General features: G+C 43.6%; 1 protein-coding gene across 2 annotated transcripts in view; it reads left to right on the top strand.

Annotated features, from left to right (window-relative positions):
* The window catches only part of Lama3 (laminin subunit alpha 3), a 227,656-nt gene that overhangs the window by 195,789 nt on the left and 13,398 nt on the right, over positions 1 to 18,469 (top strand). For both annotated transcript variants that reach the window (XM_063231837.1, XM_063231836.1), the window contains 9 exons: positions 260 to 404; positions 3,515 to 3,634; positions 4,015 to 4,148; positions 9,044 to 9,161; positions 9,489 to 9,629; positions 12,163 to 12,302; positions 13,043 to 13,174; positions 13,447 to 13,600; positions 17,632 to 17,801. In XM_063231837.1, the coding sequence (XP_063087907.1) occupies positions 260 to 404; positions 3,515 to 3,634; positions 4,015 to 4,148; positions 9,044 to 9,161; positions 9,489 to 9,629; positions 12,163 to 12,302; positions 13,043 to 13,174; positions 13,447 to 13,600; positions 17,632 to 17,801 (1,254 nt within the window). The remainder of the gene's footprint in view (positions 1 to 259; positions 405 to 3,514; positions 3,635 to 4,014; positions 4,149 to 9,043; positions 9,162 to 9,488; positions 9,630 to 12,162; positions 12,303 to 13,042; positions 13,175 to 13,446; positions 13,601 to 17,631; positions 17,802 to 18,469) is intronic.

The raw sequence follows: 18,469 nt of genomic DNA, 5'->3' as shown, positions 1-18,469 counted from the left end.
TGGTCCATAGCTTACTAGTAGATGTGTCTAAAGGAGACTCTTGAATATTATGTTTATGAGTCAGGGTTTAGAGCAGATCTAGGAAGCAAAACTGGCCATCTTTAACATGTTAAAGATGCCTTCTTTTCTTTGACAAAAATCACAACACCTAGATTGTAGTTCTTTGCTTTTACAGACGGTAGCATTTTGTACTAATAAGCACACTTGCGTGGTGGCCCTTTGCTGTTGTGTTCTAACTTACGGTGATTGATTTTGACAGGAGAAAGGAGGAATCAGACAAAAATTATTTTGAAGGTACAGGTTACGCTCGAGTTCCCACTCAACCAAATGCTCCCTTCCCAACCTTCGGACAGACAATCCAGACCACCATGGACAGAGGCTTGCTGTTCTTTGCAGAAAACCAGGTACTTCACAATAAGTGTCTAGATATGATTAAATATATCACTCTGTGCAGCGATGTGAACATAACTGGGTTGTAAACAAGCACCTGGCACTATAAAACCACATGCAGATGTGATCTGCATCCTTGTTTTTGGCCAATTGCACTTTCTTTCTGGTAGCTGGTGTGTATATTCGGGGCCAGTGTGCAGTGGGGAAGTGAGTTTTGAGGACCAAAATATCAGGAATTCGAGAACATGCCTCAAAAATGGGGGGAGAGCTTTCCCTTTCTTATCCTATTCTCATTGTCAATTTTAATATATCTCAAAAAGAGTTAAGACTTCCTCCTGCTTCCATCTTGATTTGACTCCTGCCAGACTGTGGGATTACCATTTTTTATCGGTCTGGTGCTTGACTTTCCAAGTCATGGAAGTTTTTCTACTTTAAAGCAGCCAAGGTTCCTGGGCACCATTCTTAAATCCAGTAGGGGAGATAAATCCAAAGGGATGCTCTGCAAGTAATCGTCTGCGCCACCTGCTGGTGGAAGGAAGTGAAGAGAAATGCTCTGGCTCCCATATAGCTGGACTAGAGCCATGGCGGGGAGGGGGGAACCCTCCCAGGAATAGAACTTTTGCAGTTGATCTCACAAGTACCTTTTCTGTGGAAATCTGGACCGGCCTATAGATTTGGTCTGAGAAGATATGAAGCTTGGTTTGGGGTCCTTGTACCTGCAGATTGTAGAGCACACATCTGGCCAACTTTCCTGTTTAAGATTGGCCTGGACCCTTCGTAAGATAACCAGTCTTGATGGTTTGGGAAGAACCCAACCAGCCTGAAAGTTGCAGAGATCTGAGAAGTCATCATCCAGACCTTCAGATCAAGGTGGCTGTTTTCTAAAACAAACTTGCCTTTGTTCAGGCTGAGCATCTCTTTCTAAAATCTTGGGACCAGGAATGTTTTGGACTTTTTCAGACCTTAAATATTTGCATATACAAAAGGGGATATCTTGGGGAGAGGATCCAAGTCTAAATAAGAAATTCCTGTATATTTCATACATGCCTTATTTTTATAGACCAAAGCTAATTTTATATTACAATATTTTTAATAATTTTTAAAAATAGTTACTATAGTACATATTGCTGTCCTCTAAAGAACAGCTCAGGCTACTGGCTTTCAGCTTGAAAAGTCAATCAAATAATACAGTTCTTTTGAATCAGCCAGTTGCTTACAGCAGGAGGAGCTGTTTTTTCTTCTCTCCCTAGCCAGCACATCAGGGGTTTAGCTTCCTTCCTGGTTCTCCCCATTCCTTGCTCCGGCCTATTTTTAATAATTTTCTGCATGAAATAAAATTTTCATACCTTAACTTATCATACTTGTGGCATCATGTTGATGGTCAAACAAAATTAGATTTAGAAGCATTTCACATTTAAAATTTTTGTGTTAGGGATGCGCAATATATACTACATTTCAAAGTTCTTGGAGACAGAGCCAGAAACAGTAATTACTTTAGAGGAAAACTTACATAATGCTACTGCAAAAGAAATGATCCAGAGAGCCGCTGTTAAGTAGGATGGCCCATTACTCTCAGGGAACTGGTGTTCCCTTGCTCATTGGTTGATGAATTCTACCCCAGCTTCTCAAGGACAAAGTTTGGAGCCGGAGAAGGAGTACTTTTTCTTTTAGAAGAGGACTCTGACCCTGGTCTTTAAAGACAAGCCTTCTTACCATAGGGAGCTGGGTTAGAGCAAAACCTTCAATTCCTAAGTCAGAAATTCCTCAGTTTATCTAACTACTAAGGAAATTTCTGGTTCAAGTGCATGTCTTAGTCCAAGACCAAGAAGCAATGACTAAGACAGACACAGCTCTTGCCCTCTGGAGGGGAAGACTTGTGTTACACAAAGGTATGCTGCTAATAAGTTAATTGCTAATTCATCATCACTCTACTTTCAAGGAGCCACATAGAGGGAAAATGAAGGACTTTCTTAAGCAAAGAATGCTTCATCTGAGACCTGGAGGCCAAGTAGAAGATGGCACTTGAAGGAGACAGAGTAGAAGAGAAAAGCCATGAAGAAGGCATGTAGATAGAAGGGCAGGAGCACCCGGCCATAAAGGGGAGTTTAGCATGCCAGGGGCTGTAGAGCCAGAGGGAGTGTTGAGGGGCACAGAAAAGATATGGGCAGCACCTTGCAGCATCTGCTATGTCCTGAGAGCAAAGGGAAGCGACAGCTTGCACTGGCGTTGTCAGAGGCTGCTCTGGCTGCAGCTTAGAAATGATACAAGAAGAGTTATGGAGAACCCAGAGGACTGTTGCTTGTAGTCTGGCTGGAAGCACTGTAACTGAGACCGGGAGAAGAGCTGAGACTTAGGGGAAAATTCACCAGGTTTGCTTGGCCAGGAGAGAAGGTTGGGTCAGAAGTGCCTGCTAGGTGTCTCAGCAAGGTGATGAGGTCGGGGGGGGGGGGGGAGGCGGGTACACAGCGTGAAAGAAACACAGCCTTGAGCCGGAGACCCAGGCTTGGCGGCATGTGGGAGCATTTGTTCATAAATTCTGTTTGGAATATTGGGAATCTAAAGGATCTGTGAGTCATCTAAGTACTAATGATAGTAACAAAGAAATTCGATCTTCAGACCCTGCCCTGAGGAGGCAGGGCCAGGCTGGAGAGAAAGATTCAACCTTCGCGGATGTGACCACGGTAGAAACACAGGCGTGCCTGTGGTCTCCAGGCCAAGGGGTGGTATGAAGGAAGGAGAAGCCCTGTGTGAGTCACCTCCTGCAAAAGACCCCCAAAACTGGAATGGGCAATAGAAGACAGCAAAGAGACTAAAACCTAAGAAAACAGAGAAAAACACCTGCAGATTCAATAAGACTGCGTCCGCCTGGGGAGGTAGCTCTTGTTATTTTCCAGGAATTATAATGATCTGTACCTTCCAGTTTACAAGTTGGTTATGAACGATATGAAACAAAGTCACAGTGATTGATAGTATTGTGTCTCTCCTGAGCAGCAGGCACTGAACATGAAAACCTAGTCCAGGAAATAAATCTTACAGTTAAAGCTGAATGTCGTTAGTGACCTGAGAATAACCCAACTTCAGTGATCCAGCTCTTCTGGTAACCTGCATTGTTTCCATACCCTAGGATCGCTTCATATCCTTAAATATAGAAGACGGCAGTGTCATGGTCCGATACAAACTGGACTCAGGACCACCGAAAGAGAAAGGAATTAGAGGCACCATCAACAACGGGAAAGATCATTTGGTACGTCCTTGGAGTGTGTTTACTTGACTTGTTAAATATTATACCTAGATTTAAAATTAATTCAGTGCCAAGATACAGAACCTGAAATAAATACAAATCTTCCATTATCAGATGAACTTATTAACTGGGAGTGCATCCTTTTAAAATTTGAACATTTGAGCATGAAATATGTGATGTATATGGGGTGTATAAGCCATGGTTCATTTCAAGTAAAACCATCTATTAAAATGGTTTAGTATGAGATTTTTCTGCCAAATTGCCATCTTCCTATCATGTATATAAATGAAAGCAAACAAACACAAACAACAGATCTCTGAGCCATTGAAAGTAAGATTCTTTTGTTTTCCACCACTTGCTGATTCATCTCTCATTTATTCCAGATTCTAATCAAAATTGGAAAAACACAGAAACTTATGAGAATAAATGTGGGTGATCAAAGTATTAGAGTTGAAGGGGAAATATTCGACTTCAGCACATACTATCTGGGTGGAATTCCAATTGCCATCAGGGAAAGGTAAGATAGTGTGGCTTTTTTAAAAAGCCAACACCTCTCATATGGTAATGGTTGCTGCCAATAAATCTAGCAGTCTGCCTTTGTTTTAGTTACCTTTGTCTCATTGTGGAGGAAAATATCCAATATCCAAAGTTAAAGGAGGAAAGGTTTATTTAGCTCACAGTTTGTGGAGGTTTCAGCACATAAGCGACTGGCTCCAAGGCAAGATGGCACATGGCAAAGGGAAGACAATTTTTTGTGTTGAAAGGCAGCAAAGGCAATGAGAGAGACAGAGGACAAGACTGTTTCTGTCCATTATATTGTATCCAGCCTACTGGTATTAGAGTGATGCCAATCCAGTCAATGGACTGGTCCAGCAGTCACTCACCCTTAATCCCAGCACCCTTAATCCCAACACTGCACTACAAATGAATAATCACACATTCTAGATTCAGTCACCTCTGAAAAAAGCTTCATGACTGCATGAGTCTTTGGGGGGACATCTAGACACAAACTGTAACAGGCTTGTTTAATTCTGGCCACAAACACAAAGTGAACTCTTCAGTATTAGCAGTGTAGTCGACAGAGCAGAAGAGATTATAAAGGATGGCAGCAACTGTGTACTCACGTTGTTATTCTTGGAAGGAAGGAAACCACAAAGAGCATCCTTGAGTTGACAATGCTGCCATCCAGTAGCAAGAGGCTGTGGCCCTGGGCCATTGGTGGCCCATGGCCTGACAACAGTACTGGCTCTTTGAAACTCAGGTTGCATCCTTCAGGAAGTTTCTTGAGGAATCTAAGATGCACTGTTCACACCTCTGTTACCTGCCTCTTGGGTGCTGTAGTGTATAGAATAAGTTCATAACCTTTCTTTGCATAAATGAACAAAATTCATTCCCCAAAGGCTGTAAGGTGTAATGAGTGAGAAAAAAAAATACCCCGCCGCTTGGAGAATGCACACAGAAATCACTTTTACATTGAGTCAATTTGTTTATAACCTATGAGAAGACTTAGATATCTGACAGCCACATGTAAAAAGAAGATAGCCTGGGAGGATTGATTGGTACACTTCATGACCCAGCTAAGAGCACTGAAGAATGTTTGATTATGACACTTTTAAGAGACATGAAGTTAAATAACTTTATTTCTAATTTATAAAATCAGCTGGGAGGAGTACTACATGTGATTTTTTTGTAAGTTTCTCCCAAAAACACAAATGGGAAAGCTTGGCACTTGGAAGAATTGGAAAGAGAATGTCTTTGACCAAGATGGACCTGGAAAATCATAGTATCCAGCCCCTGAATTTTACAGATGAAGAGAATTGAAGGTCAAAAAGATGATGTTAATATTTAGAATCATCAATATTAAATAACAGTGCAGCCCTGAATACCCAGTTATGAGTTGTTAGTAATTTCAGTATTAGTCAACTACATGTGATATAACAATTGTTTAAAGTAGGTTGCAAATGCAGTTGCAAGATCCACTTACCTGTTTACTACACAAGCATTTGTTGAGTGCATAGTGTGTACCAGACAGTGTGATGGGAATAGGAAGACAGAGACCAGGGCAAAGGCTAAAGAACAGTGGAAGAGAGACTGTCACTATAGTCAAGCATGCCATGTGTCAGGAGAAAGAAGCTCAGTGTGCGGAAAGCCTTGGAGGGAATCTGGTCCAGCTGAGGAGAGCAGGTGAGTAGGATATAGCTAGGACCTGAAGGATGCTAGCCATTGACATGTGTGAAGAGCCAAAAGCTATCGACTATGTGAACCTCAAAGAGGTGAAACATACCAGGAGGTGGCGCAGGGACAGCCATGGTGTTGATGTGGGAAGCAGGGGATATGTCAGAGAATCTTGCAGGTTGGGGAGGAGTCACTGGGGGATTTTGGCAGAGAAAAGCTGTGCCCATCTATGGGTTTCAGTAGCCCATTTAAGTGCAGGGCAGAGATTGGATTAGGGGAGAGGAAGGGCAGCGGGGGGCAGAGGGGTTGGAAAGATAGAGGAGAGGGATGAGGTAGCCTGCCCAGGGAAATGGGAAATGGTGGTACAAGTGAGGAAAAAGATATGGATTCCAGACATATGGAGGACAAAAGATAGGCAGGACTGACCAGTTGCCTAAGCTAGGGCAGCTGTGACTGATGGCTGGTTTTTGGTTGAGCATGTGGCTGGATAGAGGACATAAGGACAAGAGCAGGTGACACATTCACAGACACAGCCAGGTGGAGAAGTCTGGAGGAAGGAGGGGAAACATAATAGCCTGGGCTTCCAGAAAAAAGATAGGTCAGAGACGGGGTAAATGATTCTCAAGGACAAGTGATCATGGAGGTATTGAGCCAGGTGGCCAACCCAGAGCCACAAGGATGTCTCCAGATGACCTGTAAGGAACCATTGATTGGAAGTTTGCATTTGGTGGCATTAAAGGCCCACAGTCAGCAGTGTGGGTTCCAGCCAGTCCAGGCTTTCTAGAAAAGAACTAAGGACAGATTTGCAAAAGTGGTCCTTGTTTTGGCTCTGCCATCAAAGAATGGGGGAGACCTTGGGCTGTTAATACTCAAGTTTTGTTGCCCTTCCATCCTTACCCATTAAAGAAATAAATACATAAGCAGATATAGAGGCGCCTATGCATACTGACACACTCACAGAAGTTCCCTTGTACTCTAACTTAGGACCTTACACACCAAGGCCTGCCACCCTTTTCTAGGCATGTTTATGCTGTGATTTTTAATTAAATCACTAGAACATGGAAAATGCGGATTTCCCTGGCCTTTTACTCCCTCAATAGTGAAATGCTGGGCTATTTCTGGCCTGCCTCATCCCTCAGGTGGTCTTGGAAGTCCAGTAATTCCTGAAGCAACCCAGCGTGTAGGTCACTAGAGGGCAGGAGGGCTCGTTCCCGTAACCCCCAGTCCTGCTCTGCGGGGCAGAGTCTGATCGCAGAGTGAACACCAGGCCCTTGTGCTCACAGCACCTTGGTGCCTGAAGAAGCCAGCTTTGCTCAAGGGGTTTCTTGGAGTGTTTTTTTATCTTCCCCTCACTGTAGTTATTTTCTGAGGATGGTTACCCAGATTTGGGAATGAGATTCTTATGATTATAATCAGAAATCACAGTCTGCTGATCCCATCTGCTTCCCAGGACAAGAGCAAGTCACCCCTGATGATGCCGAAGATCTGATCCCAGTGAGGAAATATTTCCTGGGGAACTTAGCCCATGGTGTTGCAAAGTATAATCCTAAAACATGAAAATAGTTCAAGAAATGAAAATAAGTCAAGGATATGCGGGACATTTATAAGGACTCAAGCCCAGGTGTAGGGTCAGGCTTTGTTCTTACTGCTTTCTGAAATCCACCACCACAGCCAGGAAGCAGGATACGCTTTGTTGATAGGCTGACCTGGGTTGTTGGTAGCTCAACCCACAGGGCAGGCTGACTGCCACGTGGAAACCCACTAACCGTGCAACTCAAACCCCACAGGATCGCCTTCCTCCAGCAAGTGTGTCAGCTTGGAAATGCAGACCTCAGAGGCCCAAGAGAGAACGGGCCTAAAAATATAAATCAGAAGCCAGCTCCAGGAACTCAGATGAACTTTCTTCCTCTTCTGAGGCCAAAAGTCATCTTTATAAAATAATTAAGCTCATGGTGCAATGCCAGTGAGGATTGTGTCTTTCTTTTCCTTTCAGTGAAATTTAATTTTATGCGTGTTGCATGCAGCTCCACTGATTATAATGAATTGGACCAAAATGAATGCAGACGCCTTTGCATTTAGCAAAGTGAGCTGCTGTGGGGATTTATAATGGAATCAGCTTCGGTTTTCTTAGTACATTGACTGCTTAAGAAACACAAATATTTGCCTGGACTTTAATCAGTTATGCTTTGTGTGGATTCAGCTCCAGACAAACTTTGAAGTCAAATCAAAGGGGAAATGTCAAGGTGCCACGTAGGAAGAGCTGTCATAATAAAATGATAGATAGCTAGCCACCAACCCTGCCGCTCACCCTGAGCCCTCGCTCTGCACCAGGCACCACCTGAATGTGTGGCACATATTATGTAAACTCAGGACAACCCCATGAAACGGGAATATGGACCCACTGTACTGATGAGGAAACAGAAGCAGAGAGAATTAAGCCATTTGCTCGAGCAGCAGTGACAGAACTTGCACCCCAGCAGCCTGGCTCTAAAGAACATTACTCTAGAAGCAACTGCTGAGGGTCCTCCCCTCAGCAAGCACCGCCATGCTTCCAAGTTTGCCCCATGCATTATCCTCGCAGTAACCTCCTGCCCATGCTGCAAAGTTACCAGGTGGTGGATACAGCTTTAACCCCACACAGTGCGTTCTGTGATGCCAGCCTGGCATTTTTTTAAGTCAAGCTCCATTTCTCATTATTGAATTGACACAAAAGTAATACTTTGCTTTTTCTGCGTTCAGAATGAAACCCTTGAGGATAAATGGGGAAAAAAAAAGATTCAAAAAGTCATCAGAAACATTTCTGATTCTTAACACCTAACCACAGGCATATTGATGTCTTAACACCTATTTATATGATATGTGTTGTACTTTATCTTATTAATGTGCTCCCCATCCAGCATGCAATGCCATGACTGTGGGGGTGGAGGATGGGCAATGCTGGATGTTGTACATCTTTCATCCTGGGACACTTTGGGGACACCAGCCATTTTTCTGTCAACACAGTTATCTGTATTTTTAAAGCTGAGACTGAAGACTCCCGCAGAAAGGAAGTAGATTTTCCAAGCAGCCTTTTAGGGCCCCTGGGACAGCGCTATAGGAAGTCCAGAGGAACAGATAACCATAAAAGGGGAAGTCCTTGTGTAAGAGTGAGCTGGAACCAGAGAACAAGAGTTCCAGCCGCGGTTCTCAGGTGAGCCTGCCATGCACCATCTCCTCCTCTTTTGAACCCCTCCTCAGGTTCAATATTTCTACACCTGCTTTCCGAGGCTGCATGAAAAATCTGAAGAAGACCAGTGGTGTCGTGAGGCTGAATGATACCGTGGGAGTGACCAAAAAGTGCTCCGAGGACTGGCAGGTAAGCCGAGGCTCCTGAACCTTGTGGTGGGATGTATCCTAGCTGACTCACTTCCCCATGTGGCAGCACCTCAGCTTCTGGCTTTTTGCTGCTAGCAGATATTGCGGTGAAGGGCCCATGTCACTGCCCACCTAATTTCAAGGGACAGAGCTCCTTCAGTTTAACATGTAGAATTTGTAAGATAATATGGCTGTTGACCAAAACTTTTCCATTGATTGGTGACTTATGCAGAAAAACATGCTCGGTTTCTTTTAGTTCTAGGGCAATTTATTGTGTTTCAGGTGTGAAATGATTACAAGGCCAATGACATCCACGTTTGCATTGCAGCTTGTGCGATCTGCCTCATTCTCCAGAGGGGGACATTTGAGCTTCACTAATCTGGGCCTGTCATCCTCCGACCCCTTCCAGGCCTCCTTCGGCTTTCAGACCTATCAGCCCAATGGTGTGTTACTAAATCATCAGACGCGGGTAAGAGATCATGCTTTAGTGTTGGACAGTTTTAAACCTGTCTCAAAGTTTGATGTCAGAAACAACAGAAAGCTGCCGATGGTAGAGTAGTAGGGCATTTTATCATTCATCAAAGTAAATGCCGTTGTATAGTTCAAATGTGAAATTTATACCTCTACCCTGGCATAGGTGCTGAAAGGTATCAGGCTTAGAATGCACATACTGATTTGCAGAACCGAATTTGTGTGTGTTCCTGGACTTCCTTTCATTCTTGATACATATAGTTGATGATTCAAAATGAATTTTGAGTGATGAAGTGACTAAAAGTTTATTTTTTTTCAGAACAGAACAATTTAAACAACATGGTGTTTCACCACAAGACAACCCGACATAACAGTAGTTACCATAGTGTCTCTTTCCTTAAAATATTTGAGTATACCTTCATATACTCTAGCATCAAACATAACAAGACAATGTAAAACCATGCAAGAGAATGAAAGTATTACAGGGTATTTAGAACCAAATAACAGAAAATGAACAATTGTTTCTATATTATCTCCTTGTCCATAAAAAATTTTATTTATACTATCACACATAATAAAATCCAATAAGATACAACATGTTAAGACCGATGGAGACAAAAGAACAAAAGCTTGATGGGACTTCAAAACAAGATGGTATTAAATCAGCACTAGCTATTATAATGTCTTGTTTTCTTCAAAATAACTGTTCATACCATCACAGACAATAAACAAGCAACCCAGAATAAAACCATTCCAATTAATGAATGAAAACATTATAAGACTTCAAAGCAATATAATGGGGAATCATGATTACCACATACTTTTATGCATTCTTACCATTTCTTACACTAGGGAAACTATTTGGTATTTATTCATGTGAGTTTGATTTATTTCACTTATGAGTATGGTCTCAAGCTGCCCCATTTATTTATAAATATCTCAATGTGATCATTTTTTATAATTGAGTAGTACTCCATTGTATAAAAATACCACAACTTTTTTATCCATTCCTCAGTTGATGGACACGTAAGTTGTTTCCAAGATCTGGCTATTACAAATTGTGCTGCTATGTGACTAAAAGTTTAAATATAAAGAAAAATCAGAATTTATGACTATTGTTCCTTTTTAATTACACAAAAGGGAGATCCTTAGATTCCTCTTTTTTTCCTGCAACATCTAGCTGGACATTATTTACATCTGGGGAATGGGAGAAAATGAGATCCTTTGTTCTTAGGTCACATACAACAGAGCCATAGAAGATCACTTCCACAAGGACAGGCAGGCCATCACTAGTCTGCTGTTGAGGAGTTTGCTGGTGTCATGGTGTAGGTGTAGCAGCCAGTTAGTTTTTGGGAATCCACTTGCTGAATAACAGCAGTTTTTAAATAGCAGTAGAAGTAGAATACCGTGGTTCTTGGATTTGTTTTTTTAGGCTTGTTGAGCACAATACATATCTAATATCTCTTAAGATGCTAGAAGACGGTAGCCAGAGCTATGGCTGTGTAGTATTAGGAAAGCTTCATCTCTTACTATTTTGTTCATCAACCTTTATAAATTTAAAAAAAAAAACACTAGCCCTTAAAAATCACATGCCAGCATTACACTGGGAGGTAGATTTTCCATCAAAGCAGAACGTTTTGACCTAGCTCTTGTGACACCTAACACTTCTGTGCCACATTTGGGAACGCTTAGTATATGTTCCTCAATGGGAGAATTGGTTTAGCAAAAGATCAGATCAACCTGGACAAAAGAGAAATCCGAGAAGTTGCTCAGGAACATTGCCCTCAAATTGATATGTATCTATACAATTCTTTTATGCTTTTCATAAGGAAAAAAAGCAGCACAAAAATAAAAGTAATGATGGTTATAACCAGGCTATAACAGTCTAAACAAGTTTTAGATTAAATGTTCATCAAAGAGTCACATCTTGCTGGAAACTGCAGAAATTGAATTTGGTAGGAAAAAATATGAATAAAATTGCAATGAATACTGCTGATATTGTACATTTTTAAACTACTAATTGACAGAAAGTCAAATCATCTTGTGACAATTTGGATCTGCACAGTTTGACATGGAAAATTTGACTTCCTAAAAATAAGGACCAGAAAATAAAAAATTCGTGACCAAAGAGAAGAAATCATTGTTTTAATTCTGTATGAAAAAAGTTGATGAACCGTCTCTTTGCTCTGATTCTGCTACAAATAACTTTCGAAAAATGAAAGTTAAAATAGAAAAATTTAGAAATGACTTGACCATTTTGGATAAGTTAGATCATTTTAATGAATGTTAGGTCCATAAAAATGATTTTGACAGATTACTTTTGCTAAAGTAATTTGCATAAGGCTTTTTATAGTCACAAACACGAAGTCAAAAATAGTTAAAAATAAGCTTTGGATTAAAAGGCTAAGGCAAAATACTTGGGTCAAAACATTATATTTTATATATCATTGTGTTCATAAATTAAGTATTCGGTTATTCATCATCTTAGCTGCAAATTAAGGTTTGATGAGTGTGTTCTGTGATGATTTCAGACAAGTGGCCTGCAGGTCACTCTGGAAGATGGTCACATTGAATTGAGCACCAGGGAAGGCAGCAGCCCAATTTTTAAGTCTCCTCAGACATACATGGATGGTTCACTGCATCACGTATCTGTAATAAGTGACAACTCAGGGTGAGTGGGATGGCTCTCCACCTCCACCGGGCTCTGAGAGTTCTGTTTTATTTATATGAATGGAATTCTCTGGTACCTTTTTGCAAAATGTTTGTTCTTGATGCTGATGCTATTTACTAGGAAGTCTTAGTCTTCTCCTTGTTCTATGTCAGTGTCCTTAGTAAAATTACATTAATAGTTGGATGTGGGTCCATTGTGGTACATGCAAATGAACTACTACATAGCAATGTAAAAGAAAAATCTAAAATGATGTGGAATGACATGGATGAACCTTAAAAACATAGTATGGAGCAAAAGAAGTCACCCATCAAAGAAATCATCCTCTAGGATGTCACTTCTACAAAGTTCCAAAGCAAGGCAAATTATTCTACCAGGGTTGAGGATGCTGGTTATTCACAGAGAAGGAGGGAAGCTAGAGACTTAGAACATCTCACAGTGGGGTTCTCAGCTTGGAGTTATTTCTGTTTCTTTCTCTGGGGACTGGTTATTTTGATGTTTTCATGTTGCAAGACTTTTTGAGTCAAATAAGATATGCTCAGTTTCCATATGTGTACAGTCGTGAATGACAGTGTCATGTATAAAAAGTCCATGAAAGGAAATTTCAGTGGTCTTTAAAAACAAGTCCAGTCTAACCAGTTCTTTTAAGTGACGGATGCCGAGTCTGGGTCAGGGAGTAAACTGACCCCATGGTCTGAGCATCTTTCCTAGCGGTTCTCACTGTGTATGTCCTCCTTTTTCAGCCTCCTGCTTCTCGTGGATGACCAGCCCCTCAGGAGGATCCAAAGGCTGCCGGCCACTGTAAATTCTCCACAGTCTCTCCGCCTGGGAGGGAGCTATTTCGAGGGTTGTATCAGCAATGTTTTCATCCAGAGGTGAGTGATCCTTTCTCTGAGGTAATGGATGAGAACTCATGACCATTCTGGTCCTACCCTACTCCTGCCACAATCAACAAAGCTGCCCCTACTCCTTCCTCTGGGTTGTAGCTGTGGTCTTCAGGGAGGAGACACAAATGTACTAGGACCCAGGACAGTTAAGAATGTTATTTGTTTTCGGGTGTGGTGGATGCACACCTATCATCCCAGTACTTGGGAGATCGAGGCACGAGGATCACCGTGAAGCAGCTTTCATTTCTGCCCCTTTCCAGGTTGTCGGAGAGCCCTGAAGTCTTAGATTTTGCCAGTAAATCTACCAAGAAAGATGTGTCCGTGGGAGGCTGCAGTCTGAACAAACCACCTTTCCTAATGTTACTTAAAGGCTCCACGAAGTTTAACAAGGCCAGAACTTTCAATATCAACAGCGTAAGTGATGAAGCCTCACCCTGGCTTTACCTCCACTGGAGGATTCCCCTGGGCCAGCTAGGTAGCCAATAGTGGAACGGGGGATAGATCCCAGGTCAGAGCCTCCATCAGGTGGCATTCACAGGACTTCTGCCATTGAACGGCGCCAACATGACAGAGCAATTCTCTTTCTGGCTTTTGCTTTGTATCTTTTTGAAAATTTGGCAAATTTTGCAGTCATAGAACAAACAGTGCCATAACTGAATGGAATGGGTTTGCCCTCGGTGAATGCAAAGCCAGGAAGCAGAAGGGTGAAGAAAGAAAGGTTATTCCTTGCAGCAAAGGTCAGGGAATAATTCTCAGAGCATTGTCTGTCCTGCAACAAGGAGAGCCAGGGACTTGGGTTAACAAACACATGTGCACTCATATGGAAGACCCTTGTCCTCGTGTGGAGAAGTAGGCACATTCCTGAATATGTTCGGCTGGAGATCATGCTTCTGCATACATTTGTGTTCGAAAAACAGCAGACAAAGTTAGGTGTGGTGGTGTACACCTGTGATCCCAGCATTCTGGGAGGCCAAGGCAGGAAGATAGCAAGTTCAAACCCACCTGGGCAATTTAGTGATTCAACAAGATTTTATCTCAAAATTAAAAAACAAAACAAACTAAAATGAAGGGCTGGGATATAGCTCAGCATAAATGACCTGGTTAAATCCCTAAAATCAAAAAACAACAACAATGAAAAGAAGGTGAACAGAAGCATTTTATGCGCAGAGAATGTAGCACTACTAAGAGATTAAGATAAAGAAATTCTACTGTAAGTCTCCTAGAAGAGGCCTGAGCAGCCTTGATGGCTTAAACCCATTCCTGTGGCTTCTCTGAGAGCCTTATCTGAAACAAACAAAAGCCTTAAAGAAACATTAACAGCTATTTGAAGGGAACCCTGTCCAGGTGTGACAGCTGGCCCTAAAAATGACCTACTTAGTGGATGACAGAACCTTCACAGCTTCCTGAGTTTTGGTAGCTGAGGCCTTTCTCTCTGGACAGTTCTGGTGTGTTGACTGCAGGTCCAGTGGTTTTTCTCCAGAAGATGGAGGCCACACCCCACTCCTGCCCACAGGCTTCCCTCTGCCCTGATGGGATTCCGACAAAGAGACACGCTTGTGTACTCAGGCCTTGTTGAAGCCTCGTGCTTAACTTTCACTGCACTGAGAAACACCCAGGGTGCTTTGCAATCCCAGGTCAGAGGCTTTGGGAATGGGACCAGGCCTTGCTCCCAAGAGATTCCCGAGAGCCACCTGAGGGAGACTGAGAGGAAGAGCCATTCTGAGTGTGGAGGAGTGGAAGCCTTGTGAATTGAATGTGGGGCTAAGTCTTAGGTCTTAAAGGAATTCCTCGCTCTGCTGGAGGCCAACAGTGTAACCTCCAGTGCCTGAGGTCACAGTGAATAAGATTAATGGATATCATCAAGTGCCCCAGTCTGCTAGGCATTGCACTAAGCCCTGCAAGTGGATTTTCTTACTAAGTCCTTCACCTTGTGCAGTCACTACTGTCACTAGCCAGGTCTTACAGAAAGGGGCTGCAGCGGGAATGGCTGAGCAGTTTGTCAGCTCCCCCGGTCGGAGGTAGAGGTGCAGCTCCAGTTCTGCAGCCTGTGCCCCTGAACAGTGATCAGCTCTGCTCTGCCCACTTTTCACTGAACCTCAACCGTGTGCTGTTTGCTAATTTTTCTGTGCTGCATGATGATTTTCAGAGTGTGAGTGGCTAATGCATAAGAAATGTTTTATGCTATTGCAGAGAAATACGTTTCATGAATCCAAAGCTTTGTCATTTTACTGTTATCAGAGGAGCATCTTTAGAATTGACTCTCAGAAATGAAGCCGTATATTCATTCAGCTTTTCATTGTATGACTGACAGCTACTGAGAGGCAGAGTTGGCACACTGATGTGGAACTGAGGAGAGGTGCAATAGATTCTAAAGCTATTTGAAGACAGAATATGCTAGACTCACACTACTGGATTTGGGAGATCAGAGAGAGATGGGACAATGCAAGGCATCCAGACTGGGTGTTGGGGGGATGGAGATTCCACTGAGAGCTCCATGGAACTAGCAAGACAAGGATTTGGTGGGAAAGAGAGGAAAGGAGTTGGTGGTGTGCTGAGTCCCAGGAGTCTGCAGAGCGCCCAGTAGAGGCTGTTGGTGGGGCCAGGGCTATCACTGTGGGAAATGTTTGTGACGTTGTTAATTTACCCTCAGTTCTGTACAAGCCCAGATTAGATAGATGTTAGTTCTGCCTCTAATAGCTACACAGTGGAGAGAAGGCAGCAAGCTTAGGGCTAAGAGCTGGACCTCAGGGTCAGACTCCTGGGCTCACACTGGGCTTTATGACTGGTTAGATCCATGCCTTTGAATAATTACTAGAACAATCCTGTTCCAGTGTAAATGAGGACAAATAATGGCCCTATCTCGTGATGTCACTGTGAGGATCAAATGATGAAATAAACATAAAACACTTGGGAAAAGTCCTGGCATGTAGTAAGCATGTAATACATATTAGTTATTATTATTGTGCATAATAATAACAGCAACAGCCTAAATGAGAGGAACAGGACATGCTATAGAAATGGTGCAACACGGATTTTCTGTCATGGAAATGAGGGGGGCTTTTGGTGGGGGTATCCCAGCAGCTGGGGCTCCTGAGCATGGGTTGAGTTTCCTTATGTGAATATTGGTGTTGCAAGGGCAGAAGCACAAAGCTGGAGACAGGATGTGGGTGTCGCTCATGAGACACCTCACGTGAGTTCCCTCTGATCCTCCCAAGGCTTCACACTATCGCTTTCTGTCCACACCACGTCCCTCTGAGAGCAGAAGAAAGTGCCAGTTTCATCAGCCAGGAAACTGAGTTGCCCAAGAACTTCCCATCAGTCAGCATTTGAATTTAGGGCTGTAAAAATCCCACAGAATATGCTCGGAAAGCCTCTGAGGCTGGGACAGTGGGATAAATGATGGGGAATCTGGTGGAGAAAAAAGATGGGGGAGGAGGGTAACCCCACTCCCACACCAGCAGCAGATCGGGCAACCCTTGTGTGAACCTAGGCGATTCCAGTGATCAGCGGAAAGCCATTGAAAGGTGTGCTTTAAACTGCTTAAAAGATTAAAGATAATGAAACTGGCAGCAGCCTGTGGGATGGTTAGGGTCAGAGAAATTCTAGGGGCAAGGAGTGTAAACCAGCAAGTCACTATAATACTCCAGGCCGACTTTCCGGGCAGAGACACAGGAAAAGCAACGAGCAGAAACAAAATAGGTCCTGGAGGCAGCAGCAGGATGTGAAAACAGGGATTAAAAGAGGCCAATGAGCTGGGCATCCATGATGACCAAGACGTTGACCCTGGATTCCTTGAAAGATAATGAGAATTAAGGAAGAGTTGGTGGCAAAGGGCTCATCTGATGTCACTGTTAGTGTTGGTGGGGCCCATTTACCTGCAAACACTCCAGCGAATGGCCAGGAAGTGGAGATGGCAGTTCTGGGGCTCCATATCCCACTGGCTGGCTACAGCTGCCTTGTATTACTGGCCGCACACTGGCTCTCTAGGGGACATCACTTCTTCCAGTGCTCCATGATGGGGCAGGATGCTGGGTATCTGCAGGTGCAGCAGCTTTCCAGAAAGACCAGATTAATGTAGGATGAGAAAAACACATGTGCTCCCCAAGGAGAGCAAGAGAAAGGGGATATTTAGAGGCTCTGCAACTTTGTCTCCCCCAAAGAATGACCCCTTACCCCTTCCAGAGCTGTGTATACCTCTCTAGAGGTAAAGCCCCGCTAGGACACTTACTGGACACTGACTAAGGAGCAGAGACTAAGCTCTGGCTTCCCCTTCTCCCCTGCTCTATGCCAGCCTGGGGCCTGCAGGAAGGGTTCTCAGTGGGAACTTCCTGTCCCTGTGGGCCTGTTCTCTGGGGAGTGAAAACTGAGCCAGGTGCTTGGCAGGATAATCTCCGCTCTGCATCCTAGCGGCTAGCACCCTAACCCTGTGCTTCTTTCCCGAGCAGATGCTGCAGGATGCACCAATGGCCTCCCCCAGGAGCATGGGAGTGTGGCGAGATTCAGAGCCTTGCTCACCCCCCGCTGGGGTCCAGACCAGTCACAGAGCCCTTCAGTTTGGGAACAATCCCACCAGCCACTTGCTATTCAAGCTTCCCCAGGAGCTGCTGAAACCCAGGTATTTTTAAATTTTCCTGCTCCAGGGCCAACTCAACCCGACTGCAAGACTACCGAGGGATGTCTGGCTGGTACAACGCTGCATGCCTCTCGTGAAGGAAGGTGGCACTACCATTTTTGTGAAGAGAGGTGCCAGCTCACACAAGACCGGGATGGGAGGCATGACTGTGGGCCATGTGCTCCCTGCAGCTGGGGTGCTAACATGATGTGCCCCACTCAGGGGCTAAGCTGGTTGGTTAGGAATTGACAGTGTTCTAAAAATAAGGCTGTTTTGTTCCCAAAGCTGCTATTTATTCCTGTGACAAATCACCTTCCCTTGGTTTCCGTAGAGAAAGAAAAAGCAATCTTTTAGGAAGCCTGGGTGGCAGATAGATCACTTTTTAGAGAATGCATTCCGACTTTTTGTGCAAGCACGGTGCATCTCTTTGGGGGAGGAAGGAGTGAGCAGAAATATTAATGATGTCAGCAGAGAGGAGAAAAACGGGACCTGTCATTCTCAGGTGGTTTGAAGGAGGCATAATGAAAAGGGTCCAATTGTTCCTTCAAGACTTCTCTACAGAGGCAGAATTTCAGGGTTCATAATGACCTGGCTTTCAGTCCCTAGCCAGCCACATACTGGCCGTGTGGCCCGAGGCCATGTGCCAGCTCAGCTGCTCTGAGACCCAGATG

This window comes from Cavia porcellus, unplaced genomic scaffold (assembly GCF_034190915.1).
Source record: "Cavia porcellus strain 051 isolate PalLab524CR breed Dunkin Hartley unplaced genomic scaffold, mCavPor4.1 scaffold_20, whole genome shotgun sequence".
In the NCBI taxonomy this organism is placed as follows: domain Eukaryota; kingdom Metazoa; phylum Chordata; class Mammalia; order Rodentia; family Caviidae; genus Cavia; species Cavia porcellus.
This window is presented reverse-complemented; position numbering and strand designations above follow the sequence as displayed.